Source organism: Megascapheus bottae, chromosome 1 (assembly GCF_031878675.1).
Source record: "Megascapheus bottae isolate mThoBot1 chromosome 1, mThoBot2.hap1, whole genome shotgun sequence".
Lineage (NCBI taxonomy): Eukaryota > Metazoa > Chordata > Mammalia > Rodentia > Geomyidae > Megascapheus > Megascapheus bottae.
In genome coordinates this window covers 98,826,874-98,844,055 of record NC_143509.1, presented here as the reverse complement: position 1 = coordinate 98,844,055, position 17,182 = coordinate 98,826,874, and the positions used below count along the sequence as shown (strand labels likewise).

General features: G+C 47.6%; 1 protein-coding gene across 1 annotated transcript in view; it reads right to left on the bottom strand.

Annotated features, from left to right (window-relative positions):
- Window positions 1-16,474, bottom strand: part of Clic6 (CLIC family member 6) — a 39,421-nt gene extending 22,947 nt beyond the window's left edge. The window contains exon 1 of the mRNA XM_090331364.1: window positions 14,961-16,474. Within this exon, the coding sequence (XP_090187490.1) occupies window positions 14,961-16,109 (1,149 nt within the window). The 5' untranslated portion in view covers window positions 16,110-16,474. The remainder of the gene's footprint in view (window positions 1-14,960) is intronic.
- Between the last annotated feature and the right edge of the window lie 708 nt (window positions 16,475-17,182).

Genomic DNA, 17,182 nt, shown 5'->3' with positions numbered 1-17,182 from the left:
TACACTGTGTCTCTGCTCTTTTCCACTCTCTCTGCTCCCTGTCTTCCATGAGGGCAGCTGCTTCTCTGTCACCTACTCCCTGCTCTGTCTCACCTCATCCCAGAAACCACAGAGCCATCAAGCATGGACTGAAAACTCCAAAAGAAAGAGCCAAAACATGGTCAATCGTTTCTCTCAGGCATTACATCAGCAATGAACGCTTGAACTCAGGGCCTGGGCACTGTCCCTGCGCTTTTCTCTTTCTTTTCTTTTCCCCTCAAAGCTTGCACTCTTCCACTTGAGCCATAGGGTCATTTTCTGCCGTTTCTGTGTCTGTGGTACTGAGGCATCAAACCCACGGCTTCATGCGTGCTAGGCGAGCACTCTACCACTAAGCCACATTCTCAAACCCAAGGTTAACACAAAGTAGTGATGATTGTCTGGCTGTACACTGGGGCAGTCAGCCTCCACAGGGGCCTACAAAGAACACAGGCCCTACTCCAGCCTTGCCACAGCTCTCATGGTCCTCCAGCAAGAAGCACACTGGGAAATGACCAGAACAGCTGTGCACAAGAAGATGAAGAAGAAGGAATCTGTCTCAACCTCAAGACTGAAGAGCAAGATCCGGATGCCCTGAAGAAGCAAGAGGATCCGTGTGGATGTGGAGAACTGACGTCCATGCAGTACTGAAGATGAATCAGAGATAAAAACGGAAACCTCGGAGCCAACAAACACAAGGAGTTGCCCAAATGCTTTTGCTAAATCCAAGTGAGTTCAAAAGAAAACATATTTAGCACTGATGGCTCATGACTGAAAAGCTGAGATCTGAGAATCAAGTCTGCAAACGAAACCAAGCAGAGAAGTGAGCGAAACACTCACCTCCAAGTAACTAGCAAAAGCCTGAGTAGAACTATGGCTCAACTGGTAGAGTGCTAGCCTTGAGTAAAAAAAGCCAAGAGAGGGCACGAGGCCCTAAGTTCAAGTCCCAATGCCAGAAAAAAAAGACAAAGGCTAGTGTCTGTGGAAGCAACAGATAATCAACCAGATGTGGGAGGGTGGGCAGAGACTGCCTCGGGGGAGGACAAGAAAGCGAAGGAACCCTCTGCACTCCCTTTGAACTTGAAACTATCTATCCCACACTCATCCTACCTGCACTTTGTAGATGTGCCTGAAGTTATCAGGGAGAAAATGTCAATCAAAATAAAAGCAAATTCGTTACCCTCCTACCTCTGTGAGAACTCTCATCAACCGAGGGAGCCAGGTAAGGAGTGGATGGGTGGGGTTGGGAGAGATGGAGGAGAGCAACAGAAGAAATATCACTGATACACTGTACTCAAAAACGGACCCCCTGTACAACTAAAGAGCATTTTTTAATTTGAAAGGAATAAAGGCACCCACATAGGTTAAAAAGTAAGAGAGTTCAGAAAACTGAAAGGCTGAGTGCGGCTATGAACTATTTCTGACTTTACAAGTGCTTTAGGTCATCCAGCCCGGCCTCGGGCATCATCTAAATCTTGTCCTGGGCTGGTTGCCAAATCCACACAAACAGTGTCATCTGTGGGACGTGGTCACAGACACCACCAGCCCCAGATGACACAAGAAGATGGAGCAGAAGTAGGCTCAGCATCACCTTACCCAGAAGTCTGTTTGATGACCTACTCAAGAAAACAAGTCATCAAGAGAAAAACGGTACAGAACTAGGTGTCCTCAACTCAAAAGCCCAGATCCCTACTCTGCAGCATCAAATAACACAAAAATATTTTATTTTATAGTCTCCAGAATACTTAATCATGTTCGCTATCAATAAAGGAAGCCACAAACCAATCAACCACCCAGTAGTCCCCAAAACACTGCCAACAAGACTCAGTGTGGTGGGAGGAGAAACTCTGTGTGCCTGGCATAGCAAGGTGTGCTCAAAGCCGAGGGATGGAGACAGTGGGTAAGAAGCGAGGGCTACCCACACAAGCATCAGCTTCTGATGTTTCTCACGCTGGACTCCACAGCTAGTTTGGGGGCTCCTGGTGTTGAGACACACCGAAAACCCCACAGAGACGTGCAGAACCAGGAATTCACTTCACAAACAATTCCTTGTAAATAAGTTGAATAATTTCAAAAGAGTTTTTAATTGTTTCCTTTTTTTACCATTTTAAAATGCAGATGTGTCCACAGCAAAAACTTCATACATACCTCTCAACAAACTCCAAAAAGCAAATTCACCAGAGTGAGGGTTTAAAGTCCTGAAATCAAAACTAGAGACCTACAATCTTGCTGAGACTACCACAGATAGCCTCGAAAGGAGGAGTGAGCGACAATCGTGAGAAATGGATGAGAATGAAATTTATGCGCAGGCTGATTTTTTCCACAGAAACAAAGTTGCCATTATAGATTCTTTACCAAGGACCAAACAGACATCTTCAATGGAAATTTACAACCACAAAATTGACAGGAATGTCCTATGGAACACAAAAGTCTAAGTCAACTCCTTTAGGAGGTAACAGGGTAACAGAGGTGACCTGAGTTAAAAAACAAAAAACAAACTACAATTTTGACTGACGACGACCAATTCATTTTATCGAAAGTCAAAATGAACCATTTCCATAAGGCAGGAAGTCATCTTTTTGGGGAGAGATTCTGGATTCTCAGCTCTCAGAATTAGATACCTCAACGCAAATTCTAGAATTCCTGTGTGTGTGTATTACTGCCATATACGCCTGTACCTGGACTAATCTTCTTTCTCTCTGTGCCTTCTGCCCAGGCTTTGCTCAGCTCTGGGTGTGAGCTTCTCATACTTTACCCCAGAGCTAATGTTGAACCAGTAAACTAGGTCTTATCCCTACTGCTTGGTTGAGTGAAGAACAGAGCCGTGGGAGTGGGCCAGAAACTGCTTCCAGAGCAAGACCACAGACCACAGACGGTTTCAGGGGGAGTACTTCAATATACAGGGAAACCAGCTTGCCTTGCCTGGCCGGCTTGCGCTGCCTTCCCACATCTGCCCTCTAGTGGGTAAAAAAGGAACCAGAAAGGACTGCAACAACCAGCCTTATGCTTCTTTGCTGTGTAACGGTAGAAAGCCTGAGAAAGTGGCTTCATGGCCTTATTTTTGTCACTACTGTCCATTAATCAATGTCATGGGGCCAATAATAGACAAGACACTTCTCAAGACTGTAAAGAAAAAACATACCTCTAAGTCCAGCAAGCGTGTGTGTATACACTGGGACTTGAACTCAGGGCCTAGTACTCTTGCTTAGCTTTTGGCTTACACTTGAGCTATACTTCATTTTGCTGGTTAGAAAATAAGAAATGAAATATTCTTTTCTCTGATAAAAAAAATCCAGCTGGAAACTGGTGGTTCATGCTTATAATTCCAACTACTCAGGAGGCTGAGATCTGAGGCTCACAATTCAAAGCTAGCCTAGAAAGGAAAATCCATGAGACCCTTAACTGTAAACTACCAGAAAACCAGAAGTAAGTCTATAACTCAAAGTGATAGAATACTTTCCTTGAGCAAAAAGAACTCAGGGAAGTACCCAGGACACAAGTTCAAGCCAGACCAAAAAAAGAATTCTGTCCACACAGTGTATAACATTGTCTACCATGACCTTGACTCTGGTGGCACACCAGAACAGTGCTCTGGGCTTTCTAGCCCTTGGGGTGAACCACGTTCCTTGTCTGTGTACTGTTGGCATAAATGTGTCATTGGATTGTTTTCGCGAAGCAAGCTGTGCCTTGAAACATACCTCTCACTCTCCATACCCTGAGAACTTAGAAATATTCCATTCATCATTGCACCTAAGCCTTAAGAAATGTATGTCAGGGCTCAAAAACTTTCAGTACAGACCTCTGAACTTTCTTTTAAAGCCTATTAACCCATGTATGTGTGGCACTTACTTTTTCCACCTGTTGTAACAGTTACTTGATTATCAGAGAGACAAAAGGATTGACCCACACAGCTCTTAATGGCCAATCCCAGCAATGGCTTAATGATGCATGTCACAACCGGTGGACCCAAGTAACCAAATGACATGAAGAAACAAAGCTGCACTTGCTGCTGGCTTTTTCCTCATATATGAATTATGCTTGAAAAATGTCCATTTTTAATCCCTATTTAATCATATGGCCCAAAACCAACTGAAGCTTTTACGTGGCGAAGCAAAGCTTATTTTCCTTGTGAAAATTCTCACAGGGAATTATTATTATAACAAAGGAATGTCTTGTTCTAGAAAGCCTGCTTAATAACACAGCCTGTTGTTACACACCCTGGTGGCTTACATTCTTCAGCGACGAGGAATTCCAATCCCTACCTTGATTCGAAAGGAAAGAAATGCTGGGATCCAGTGGACTGATGACAGCTTCATACCACCCCCCAATACCTCCCACCGTGGTCTTTTTATCTAGATTCCATCAGCCTAGAGGAGAAATAAGCTATGTGCCTCAGCCATCTGTTGCTGCATCACAAACTACCCAGAACTGAGGGACCTCAAATGATTTTTATTGTATCCCCTGAGCAAAACTTCTCCCAAATGATCTTTCTGTTCTATGTGGCACTGACAAAGGTCCCTTGGTGATATCCAGCTGGTCGGGACCTGGTAGCTTCCCCCTGGGTCTAGTATCTTCCAGGGATGGTTGGAAGGACTCAGCTAGTGACCAGTGGATAAGGGAGAGACTATGATGGCCTTTGTGACCAAAAACCACTTCAAAAGTTGCCTAGTATCACATGCACCCATATTCTCTTGGTTAGTCACAGCATTCAAGGTCAAACCAGACTTAAAAGGAAGAAATCAGATCCACTTCTCAATGGAAGGCACGTCAAAGAAGGTGCCGCCATGTTTACTCCATCATACCCAGACATTCCCAGGTGTGCCAAAAGGCTCAAGTCATTTATTAATTGACTCTTCTCTTCACTAACTTGAACTTGAAGAAAACCTTCGCAAAGGCAAAGGAGACCCTTTCTCGTGTCCCTTGATGGAGTTGCCTATCTGTTGTTCTCACTTAACAAACCTCAAAGGCTGTTCCATAATGTATTAGAAAAGCATCCTCCTCCAAATCTGAGTCCCCAAGACCTCTGAGCTTTCTTAAGTATTGAGTTCTTAGCAGTGAAATAACACCCAGCAGACACTGAGCGCAGCTCAATACTTCATCCAGTGTACCACTCATGGGAACAGAGTGAAGGAATCTGACCTGGGGTGAAAACAAAGAAAACAAAGTTGAGGAAGAGATTCCATCTTTCCAGGGTTCTTTGAACTTGTCTCCAAGGCCCTGACACCAAAGGCACCAAATGAAAGTGTTGAATTTCCTCATTTTTAGAGAAAGTCTGGAGTACCTGGGTTCCAGACCAATGACACCTTTGTTTTGTGTACTTCCTGAAGTATGTGACGGCTAGGGGAAACTCAATGTGTCCAACACATCCATGTGATCACTGCCCGTAAGGACAACATCACAAAGGTTTGCTAGACTCCATCTCTAATTATTCAGGGTCGGAGGTGTTACTTGACTAGTAGGACATCATTCCAGTACAAGAGTCTGAGTTTGAACCCCAGTACAGCTTAAAAAAATTAATCTGATGGGTTTTTGCCCACCACATAAACTATAAAGGTCACAGAATGACTATGTAACATCATGGCCCACATTTTCAACTGAACCACTGATGGAAGCTTTCAAAGGAGCTTTCCCAGTTGATGGTTCCATATTCAGTCTCCTGCTCATTAAATCCCAGCTGAGGAGTGGCATCACAGTTCTCTACAAGGGAGAGGATTTGTTACTATTCTCCATGATTTTTGGATAATTCCTTAGGCAGACAGAAGCATACACAGAGCATCTGACTGGAAGACACAACTTGGAAACAGTATTTTGGCCTTATGGCATCGCAGGTGGTTTTTGTTTTGTTTTTCAGGTGATGTGTGCATGGTCATCTTGATCTGTAGAGTCAAGTTTGCCACAGTAGACGGCACACCAAGATGAAAGCACTCTACTTTTCATGTCTAGATGGCGTGAGGCAGTCGAGACATGACCCAACCATCCTTACCAGCTTAAATGCCACTGGAACTGCAGTTCTTACCATGGAGTAGAGAGTCCAATTCTGACAGTGCATGTGCTTAAAAACAAAACCTACTAATTACAAGAGACAAAGTTATGGAATATGGACCGCAACACAGCATTTCCAAATCCAGTAAATGAAGTCAAAGGCTGCCAGCCCACATGCAGCAGTCCATACATTAGTTATGAAAACCACCAAAACTAAGAAGATAGGCCTCCCTCACAAAGGCCCTCAGGACACTCCAACAAAATCAGAGGCAACACATGAGACAACAGGCTTTATACAAACACAGGAGAGAAGAAAGCCAAAAGCGCACCTGAAAACTAGACAAAAGGACCAAGAAGCCAGGCCTCAGAAAAGAGATGTCAACAGTTTTCAAGTATCTGAAAACATCCTCCGAACTTCAGCAAATGGAAACAAGAGGTGCTTGCTGTTGCTGTTGTTTCCTTTTCTTTGGTGTGTATGTATTGTTTGTTCATTTATCTGGCTTTGGGAAGATAATGGGAGCACAGAAGTGTAGGAAGAAAGAGTGAACGAAAGCAGCCGTGGTACTCAGTAAATAATGTGTTGAAAATGAACTATGCAACTGGAGGGTGGGGACAGGAGGGAAAACTGGAAGAGAGCAAAGGAAGGGGTGACACTGTCCCAAAAGAAATGCACCCTTTACCTGACTTATGTAACTGTAACCTTTCTGTAAATGACCTTTATAATAACAACAAAAAATGAACCATCCCCAACCTTCTCATAATTACAGAAACCAGAATGAAATGATCAATGGGCCTTACTTTGCACTACTCAGATTTTAAACATTTGGTAATACATGGCTGGGGAAGAATGAAGGAAATCACACAGCACAAACAGAAATGCATGATATGAACTAGCTTTTTAGAGAAGAAATTTGGCGAAAGTTATCAAAAGGTTGAGTGTGCCTATCCTTTCCCCTAGCAATATTCCTAAAAATTAAGCTTCCCTATATTATTGTACAACCTTACATTATTGTACAACTCTGAAGAAAGCATCACTATTGTTTAACGTATCAAAAAGAAGAATGTGATGAGTGCCAGTGGTTCACACTTGTAATTTTAGCTACTCCAGGAAGCTGAGATCCAAAATGTCAAGGATGGGGGCAGGAAATTCCAGAAGACTCCATTTCCAAAATAACTAGTAAAACAAACAAAAACACAGAGCTGGAGGCATGGTTCAAGTGGTAGAGCATTAGCCAGCAAGCTTAAAGACAACAATGTCTTGACTTCAAACTCAGGTACTGGCAACAAAAAGTTAGGGAAAATAATCCCAACAATCTCATAGACAGAATGAATGTATGTTCAAAATTGTGTATAAAATTGTGTATATCTTATTTTGACTACTTAAAACAGAAATTATGGGGCCAGGAGTTTGGCCTAGTGATAAAGTGCTTGCCTAGCATTCCTTGGTACCACATACATAGAAAAAAAGCCGGAAGCAGTGGTGTGGCTCAATGGTAGAGCTCTAGCCTTGAGAAAGCCCAGGAACAGTGCTTAGGCCCTGAGTTCAAAGCCCAGGACTGGCACAAAAAAAAGAAACAAAAAACCCCAGAAATTAGGGACTTCGTAAGCAAAATCCCTTGCTAAAAGTTTTGTGTCTTAAAGATATCTTACTCAGAGACTTTATAATCCTTATCCCACAGGTGACTGATGCCAGTTTTGTTCAGATGGACAAAACACTCAGCCTCAGGGAAGAAATCCCAGCAAGTCCCAGGGATCAGGAAACGTTTTCTTAAGGAAAGCAGCAACAAACTGAAAAGGCTTTGAATCCCCATCGAGAGCACAACTTCGTAACTCTGCTATCGTAAAGTAAAAGTAACAGTAAATAATCACTGTAGTCAAAGTACAGCGGGATCGGGAAGGCACTGACATTTGAATTCCATCTTTTTTTCAATTACTCAAAAGTGTATCACCAAGGGTATAGCTCAGGCAATAGTGTGCATGCCAGCATATACAAGGCCCGGGGCACCACACACAGAAAAATGAAGAAAACAAATAGGAGCCTAGATGTGAGCTAGAAGCTATGCGAACTTCTGGTCCAAAGCAATGCTGTATCTCTCCCCCTTCCTCTGTGCCCAAGACGGAGGGGTCTGGAGGGGGCAGAATGGGACAGCCAGCTCCAGCCAGTAGGAAGGGAGGGAACTCTGCCACCAGCATACCAGGAAGCCCTTCTACCCTGGAAAGGAAGAACAAGACTGGCAGAAGATAGCACAGCCCTTCCCCTGTCCGCCGGCTTCAGATACAACTGGTGGCCAGCTGATGCTGGAAATAACAGTAGCCCACTTGGATGTAAGGAGAGAAAGAATGAAACACCAATCTGTGCCTTTGGCAACAGGTCCTATTGCTCAGATGACATGAATAGTTTGTTATTTACACCCACTTGTTATTGGGTAAACTATTAATCAACTGAATACCTTCATGATAATGACATTCTTCCCACCACCAAACACCACAGTGTAGCATCATCTGGAGCAAAAGTATAATGAGAAAGCACGTGCATGAAGACTCAGGTTCAATTCCTCAGTATCACACACATAGAAAAGCCGGAAGTGGTGCTATGGCTCAAGTGGTAGAGCACTAGACTTGAGGAAAACCCAAGAACAGTGCTCAGTCCCTGAGTTCAGTCCCCAGAACTGGAAAAAAAAAAAGCATATATAAAATACATCTAACTGTTAACCTGCTTCTCAACTAACTTGAGAGCTATGATTAGCAGAGAAAAGGGTAGGACAGGTAAGAGCATGTGACTCTCTCTCTCTCTCTCTCTCTCTCTCTCTCTCTCTCTCTCTCTCTCTCTCTCTCTCTCTCTCTCTCTCTCTCCCTTAAATTCAAGATAAAGAAATTTTTTTATAGCAGCTTAAGTGAAATAGACTTAGTTCCTAAGGGCCAACATCTCTGAATGACAATGATTCTTTGAGAAGGACAAGGAGACTCGTTGCCTGCATAGAACCGTCTGAAGTATGACCCCAGTTCTGCCTACTCTGGGATGGAAAAGCACAGAAGTGTCCTGAAGAAGCCACCTATTCTATGAGAAAGTGCCCCTCCCTCCACTGCTCCTGGATACTGGGTTTGGCTGGTGAGTCAACACTCAGCAAGAAAATTAGGGCTTAAAAGGAAGGGTTTAAGAGATTACATTATTTGCCTCCTCAACACTCAGGAAAACCTTTACTTTCCTGGCTTTTTTTTTAAATCTTAAAGAATTTGTAAGCCAGGCACTGGTAGTTGATACCTGTAAATCTCACTACTTAAGGGGTTGAGATCTGAAGATCATAGTTCAAAGCCAACCTGGGTAGGAAAGTCCATGAGATGCTTATCTTCAATTAACCATGAGAAAACTGGAAGTGAAACAGCAATACAGAGTGGCAGAGTACTAGCCTTGAGCAAAGAGCATAGAAACGGTACCCAGGCCCTGAGTTCAAACCCCAGGACTACACACACACACACACACACACACACACACACACACACACACACACACACACACAGAGTTTGTACCAGAGACTATCAGATTATCAGAGATTCCATTCTCCATGGGGAAGGAAGGAAGATGACTGTATCTTCCCAGAGATGACTAAATTCATAGGTGCTTGATCACTATTGTCTTCATCATGTGCCAGACACTGTGCTAAGGCCCGAGAAAGCAGTGGACCAAGATACAAAGTGGTCCTTGCCAGGCCAACTTCCAGATCAGAGGAGATGCTGTGCATGCAGGTACCTGCCTAATTCCATTGTTCCATCCATGCTCTGGGTGGCACGGTAAGCTGGGATGAGGGGAGGACAGGAGCAGCTCATTCTGGAGAGCTGCTGCAATGGGGCTCCTCCAGAGCTGTTGGCAATTTATCTCCAAATCCACATTAATGGCATTTGGAGGTGGTACTCTTGGGAGATGATTAAAATAAGATGAAGCCATGAGGGTGAGGCCCTGTGGTGGTTTTAAAGGAAGAAGAAGAAGAAAAAGAAAGAAGAAGAAGAAGAAGAAGAAGAAGAAGAAGAAGAAGAAGAAGAAGAAGAAGAAGAAGAAGAAGAAGAAGAAGAAGAAGAGGAGGAGGAGGAGGAGGAGGAGGAGGAGGAGGAGGAGGAGGAGGAGGAGGAGGAGGAAGAGGAGGAGCAGGAGCAGGAGGAGGAGGAGGAGGAGGAGGGAAAGGTGTAGAAGGAGGAAGAAGGGAAAATGGAGGAAGGGGAGGAGAAACCAGAGTTAGTATATCTGTTCTGATTCCCTGGGCCATACAGAAAGAAGGCTTTCCTCAGAGACTCAAACATAAGCTTCCTCTAAACCCATGCATGACTCAAATGAACTTTTACTCTTTACCAATCATCTTGCCTTGAGTCTTTGTTACAGTAACAAAATGGACTAAGATGCCTGCTGATGTGCCCTCAGATTCTAGAACAGTATCCAACATATAGTAGTAGTTCATGTGTACCAAATTGACAGATTAATGTATCAGAGCCTGGACTTTCATATATCCCTTCAATTCCTAATGTTTTGTCTAGATTTCTAAAATGAAAATCAGGAAGTCACAGACACTCACCTCCGCCTTATTTCTGCACCAAGCACTGATTTCATGTGTGTCATTTCTAAGCAGGTGTTCGTAAGATGATCAGGAAACAAACTAGAAAAAGTATCATTTCTCATGGAAAATTGAAGTTGCACAAGTACATCATCAGAACATACAGCAGCTACATAATGAGGAAAATAACATCTCCCTCGCAAACTCCTCAGCGACCACGTGCACAGAGCAAGTTTCAGCCTGTCCTCTCCCGATGCACAGGGAGCTACCAGAAGTTGCTCAGATACTGCTCAGGTATGTTCCTGTCCTGTCAAATAGCAAGGTAATGCTTAGGGCCTCGTTGTTCCCCTACTGATGTTGTTGCTATCATTAATAATAATAATAATAATAATAATAATAATAGTAGTAGTCGTAGTAGTAGTAGTATTTCTGGGTGACTGTATCTATTCAAATGGCATGCCTTTCTTGAATTTTACCTTGTTCCATTAAACTTCACTTTCACTGCTTTGGAGAATCTAAACGTGATGGTGAAAGCCAGCTCAGGATCTCTAGATTCAGTGTCCAAAACATAGCTCAAAGGACCCCTAGAGCCTAGGCCAAGGAGAATTCACTGGTCACATGGCAGCTTAGACTATCTCAGCCTATCCACACTAAACCTTTCCCAGAAGAAAATATGCTGGAGCAGGAAGCAAAGCTGTAGACAGGACTTCCTCTCTTAAAGAATGAGTACCATGATCAGAAGACAGTAAGAGATTTTATCCATCTCAGCAAGACCATAAGTGACCCTCGGAAGCTACTCAATCTCACCATTTGGCTGTCTAGTTGTTTCCTTCAAAGAAAACAGGACTCCAGTTCAACCATCCAGTCTGACATCACGATACTCTGCTTTGCCTACACAAACAGCTACCAAGCAGTATCCAAGAAAGCCAGCTGTTTCTACCGTCCCTAAGGCTCTTACCCCAGAGACTAGAAGTAATTCACTGCCTATGGGGATGCTTCCCGTTAAAGAAGAAATGGAAGGGAACCAAATATAGTAGCTTTCACCCATGTCTACTCTTTGGGTGGCCAAAAATCAAGAAAATCAGTCAGAGGAGTAACAGAAAACCAAAACGGGTTAGGGATATGGCTCAAGTGGCAGAGTATCTGCTTAGCAAGCACAAGTTACTGAGTTCAAACTCCAGTACTGCCAAGTAAATAGACAGATGATAGATAATAGATGAAGAAGGAGGAGGAAGAGGATGATAGATACATAGCTAGGGAGTGAGGAAGAAGGTTTCTAAGCAGAATCAACAAAAGCTTGCTTAGTAACCTCCTGCATTTACACTATGATTATTTTTTATAGTTTTATGAGAACTATTCTTGAGCCCTCTCAATAACCTCGGGGCAATTCCTAGTGTTGTTACCCTTCAATCTATGAGATTCACAAAGGCACAAAACAGTAAAGTAACTTGCCCAAGATCACAAGCAAGAAGGCAGCAGAGCTAGGACTTCATGCCAGGGTCCCTGTGTCAACAATCTGTGCTCTGGTCCCATCGCCGCACTCATAGGCATGCAGACCCTCGTTTAAACCTTCAACACACCCCATGCCTGCAGTCTGCACTAGAAATTCCATGCCTGCCTGCCCTATAGCCCAAGGGAGAGATGCACTCCAGAGGAATGTCCCTCTGTGAAGTGTCAACCCAGAGCCTGGCAGGCAGAGCCCAGCAAGGATGACACCCCTGCTGAACTTTGGACATGCAGCAGGTAACCAGCAGGGGGCAGGAGAGAGAAAATGGTGGAGAGGAGCTCAGATGGAGGGTGAACCATGGTGCAAGAGGAATATGGTTCATTTAGCAGGAAGAGGGTACTTGGTTATGGCTAGCGTTGCACCTATTACCATGTGTGACAAAGTGTGGGGACTCCAGCAATGACAGAAGAAGGTCTAAGAAAGTGGAGACCAGAATAACATCACAGTGGGCTTGGGCTTCTGTCAGGAAATGCCCAAGTAACAAATGAAGAACTTTACACTAAGAAACACACAATCAGATCTTTTCTTGGTCCCCTGGCAAGTTAGAAAGAAGTGGAATGATTGAAAGGGGCCAGAAGTGGAAGAGGAGAGGCTAAAGGGAAGCTATGACTTGTATGTCACAACTTTCAGAAGCCACTGTTGCTGGGGATACTCTAAGCAAGCCACCCACCCAGTCTGGAACAACAACCCAGCCATACGTACTCCACGCCATCCCAGGACCTCCCTTGGCATTCCACCTTTCTTCCCTCAGATGATGTTGTCACTTTACACCTGTCCTATGGCAACGGCATCTTCTCACCGGTAAAGAAGCACATGTTCATATCTCTGCTCGGACCCTTGCCACCAAACACTTCTGAAAATTCTGATGCTAATCACTTGGGTGTGTTTCTTATTAGATTTGTCTACACTTTGGCCAGGGAGGTTTAGACCTTCAACTGATTTCTGCAAGTCTGAAAATATTTCTGAGGATTATGATTTAGCAGGCAGTGCGCATTCTTCACCTTATTATCTCCAGCTTCCTGGAGGTCTGGCTAAAGGTTTTTTAGAAAGGGCTCTTGGTAGCAAAATCTTGATACATAAGGACATATAATGTGAAGCTAATTGAAAGGACCTCCAGGATAGTGAAACAAAAGCCATATAATGAATGATTGTTGTCCTTAATGTACTATGTTGTCTCTCATCTCCTTTGCTGTCCCTTGGTTATCTCATATTGGTATAGTATCTCACTTTGTTATCTGATATATTGAATTTATTTGTATTTGGATATTTGAAATTTGATAGGGAAGGGGGGAAAACCAAGACAGGTGGGGGGTGTGGGGGGAGGGAAACGGGTACCAAGACATGTGAAAGGGTATCAATGTATGTGAATTAATGCACCTTCTATCTGGCAAATATCATGTAACCCTTTTACTAATTACAATAAAAAAAAAGAAAGGGCTCTTGGTGTTAAGTAGCTCCTAGACTTTGCCTGTGTATTTGGGATACCTTGCACAATTGCCATTTAAACTCAAAACTTCATTGTGGCTAGGCGCTAGAGAGGCTATTGCCTGTCATGGTAACTATTCAGAAGGCTGAGACCTGAGGATCACAGTTCAATATCAGTCTGGGCAAGAAAAGCTTATGAGATGCTTATTTCCAATGAACCATCAAAAAGCTGGCAGAGGAACTGCCAGCGAAAAAAGAGTGAAAAAAGCTAAGAGGTGGATCAGGAGTATGGCCTTATGGTAGAGTGCTTGCCTAGCATTCATGAGGCCCTGGGTTTGAGTCCCCAGTACCACATGCACAGAAAAAAGCTGGAAGTGGTGCTGTGGCTCACATGGTAGAGCACTAGCCTTGAGAAAGCTCAAAGACAGTGCCCAGGTCCTGAGTTCAAGCCCCAGGACCAGCAAAAAAAACTTAGAAACAGTGTGCCAGGCCCTGTGTTCAAGTCTCAATGCCAGCAGGGGCTTTCACAAATAAATTCGAAGCCAGGCAGGGTGGCTCACGCCTGTAATCCTAGCTACACAGGAGGCTGAGATCTGAGAATAGAAGTTTAAAGCTAGCCTGGGCACTAAAGAGGATGAGACTCTTATCTCCAATTAATCACTAGAAAACAGGAAGTGGAATTGTGGCTCAAGGGTAGGGCAGTAGCCTTGAGCTGAAGAGCTCAGGGACAACACCCAGACCCAGCATTCAAGCCCAATGACCCCCAGATAAATAAATAAATAAATGCTGTCTTTCTAACTTAGGAACAGAAATATGACACTAGGTAGAGGAAGCTCAAGCCTTTAGTACACTGTATCTTCCACACTCAATGGCACAATGGCCGAGAAACATGGTGATAGATAAGTAAGATCCCACATTCACTCAGACTCAAGTGTATTATTTTCAGTTCCACCAAAACAGAATGGTTTCTTGGCACTAAAAACACTGGCCAGATCTGGGCCTCTGAGGTTTGCAACCTGGGTATTCTCACATTGAACCTACCTGTTGAATCTCTCTCTCTCTCTCTCTCTCTCTCTCTCTCTCTCTCTCTCTCTCTCTCTCTCTCTCTCTCTCTCTCTCTCTCCCTCCCTCCCTCCCTCCCTCCCTCCCTCCCTCCCTCCCTCCCTCCCCACCTCCCTCCCCCCTCAAATATTAGAAAACTTCCTTTGGCAGAAATGATTTGTACCCCAACAGGACACGCAGCTTTTGACTCTTCCGCTGGGAAGGCCCGGCAGGATTTTCAGGACAAAGGACAGTGAACTGCCGGCTCCACAGGGAACTCTCGGCCTCACCCCAACCTCCAGGCTTTCAGAGGATCAAGACCTTCCCCAGCAAGCGCTCCAGAAACTTCTTAACACCTCGGCCCCGCCTCCCCTCGCGTGGGGCCCCGGCGCGCCCTTCCTGCGCCCCGACGGAGGGCGTGGACCGAGGGCGCGCGCGTCCTGTACCTTGACGAACAGGGTGATGTCGTGCTCCGATCCCTCGCCGGCCTCTCCACCGCCGTTCACCGGCGCAGACCCGCCGCCCTCCGCGCTGGGCAACTCCGCCAAGTGGTTGCTGAGCGGGGCGCCCCCGGCCTCCCCATCGGGGCTGGTTCCGGGGGACTCCGCCGTGGGCCCCTCTGGGCCTTGCTCCCCCGGTTCAGGCTTCTCCTCGGCCTCCTCGGCAGCCCCTCCCCGGTCCCCCTTCTCCCCGCCCGGGTCTGCCCGGGGTTCCCCCGACTCCTCCTCCGTCCCGGGGGCCGCCGCGGGGACCCCCGCAAACTCTCCCGGGTGGGGCTCCCCAGACCCAGGCTCTGTGTCCACTAGGACCTCGCATTGAGGCTGCGGACTGGGGTCCTCCCCACCTCGGGGCGCACCCTCCGCCCCGTGCGCCCTTCCAGCCGCCGCCTGTGCGCCCGCGTCCACGCCGGGCCCCGCGGCTCCCTGGGCGTCCACGCCTGGCCCCACGGCTGCCTGAGCCTCCACATGGATCCCGGGCATCTCCAGCTGAGGCTCTGCCTCCTCCGGCAGCGCCTCGAGGGCTGCTCCTGCAGCCCAGCTGGGAGTGCTGACCTCGCCGTCCTCCTGGTCGCCCTCCTGCGCCTCGCCCCCCTGCGCCTCGCCGCCCTGCGCCCCTGCTCCCCCCTGCGCCTCGCCCCCCTGCGCCTCGGCCCCCTGCACTCCTGCGCCCCCCTGCGCCTCGCCGCCCTGCGCCTCGCCGCCCTGCGCCCCTCCGCCCCCCTGCGCCTCGCCCCCCTGCGCCTCGGCCCCCTGCACTCCTGCGCCCCCCTGCGCCTCGCTGCCCTGCGCCTCGCCCCCCTGAGCCCCTGCGCCCCCCTGCGCCTCGCCCCCCTGCGCCCCTGCGCCCACGCCCTGCACCTCTGTCCCAGGGCCATTGCCGGCACCCGGTCCTGGCCCTCCACCCCCTCCCCCCTCCTCTCCCTCGACTCCGGCGCCCTCCCCCTCGGCCCCCGGGGCCATCGCCGCGCGCCCCGTCGCCTCCTCCTGGGCCACAGGCTCACTGGGCCCCTCGGGTCCCTCCGCCGGAATCACCGGGCCGTCGGGCAGCCCCTGGGGGCCCGAAGCGCCCCCGCCGGCCTCCGCGGCTTCGGTCATGGCCACCGATCGCGCCCCCACGGGAGGGAGACTTGAGTTCCCTGTCCTGTCCTGTGCGGGGCGCCGCGCAGGGGCTGGCCGGCGCCGGGAGAGACACCGGGCGCTGGGGCCCCCGCGTCCCCTCCGGGCCGCCCCGCGCCGGGCTCTCCTCTCCGGCGACCGTTTTATGCCCCGCCAGGCGGAATCGAATCAGCCCAAGACGCGCTTGGCGCAGGAGCAGGTCTGGGAGTCTTCCTCGGCCGACCAGGCCTCCGAACCGCGCCCGTCTAGACCCCGGCGCGGACGCCCGGACCCCGGCGCGGACGCGCTCGCGGGTGGAGGCTGGAGAACTCCCGGCGCCCCTGCCCGTCCCCCGGCCGGCCGTCCAGAAGTGCGCCCGGCCAACTCCATCCCGAGGGCTGGGCGGGGCCAGTCCTGTCCCCTCCGCCCCTGCGCGGGTGGCCCGGGAACCTGGCCAATGGTGGCCTTTCTGAGGCTCCAGCGCATTGTAATGAGAAGACTGGTTTTACTGGCCTCGAGGAACAGCTTCAAGTTCCAGAGCCCTTTAAATCAACAACATCCCCCAACACACACTCACACACACACACACACACACACACGCTCACACACAGACACACACACAGTCACACACAGTCACACACAGTCACACACTCACGTACAGACAGACACACACATTCACACAGACCCACACAGTCACACATTCACTCACACACACACACAGACACACACAGTCACACATACAGACAGACACACACACTCACACACACACTCACTCACACAGACAGACACACAGTCACACACACACTCAGACACACACTCACGCAGTCACACACACAGTCTCACACACAGACACACAGTCACACACACACGCTCACACACAGACACACACACAGTCACACACAGTCACACACAGTCACACACTCACGTACACAGACAGACACACACACTCACACAGACCCACACAGTCACACACTCACTCACACACTCACACACAGACACACACAGTCACACATACAGACACACACACACACTCACTCACACAGACACACAGTCACACACACACTCAGACACAC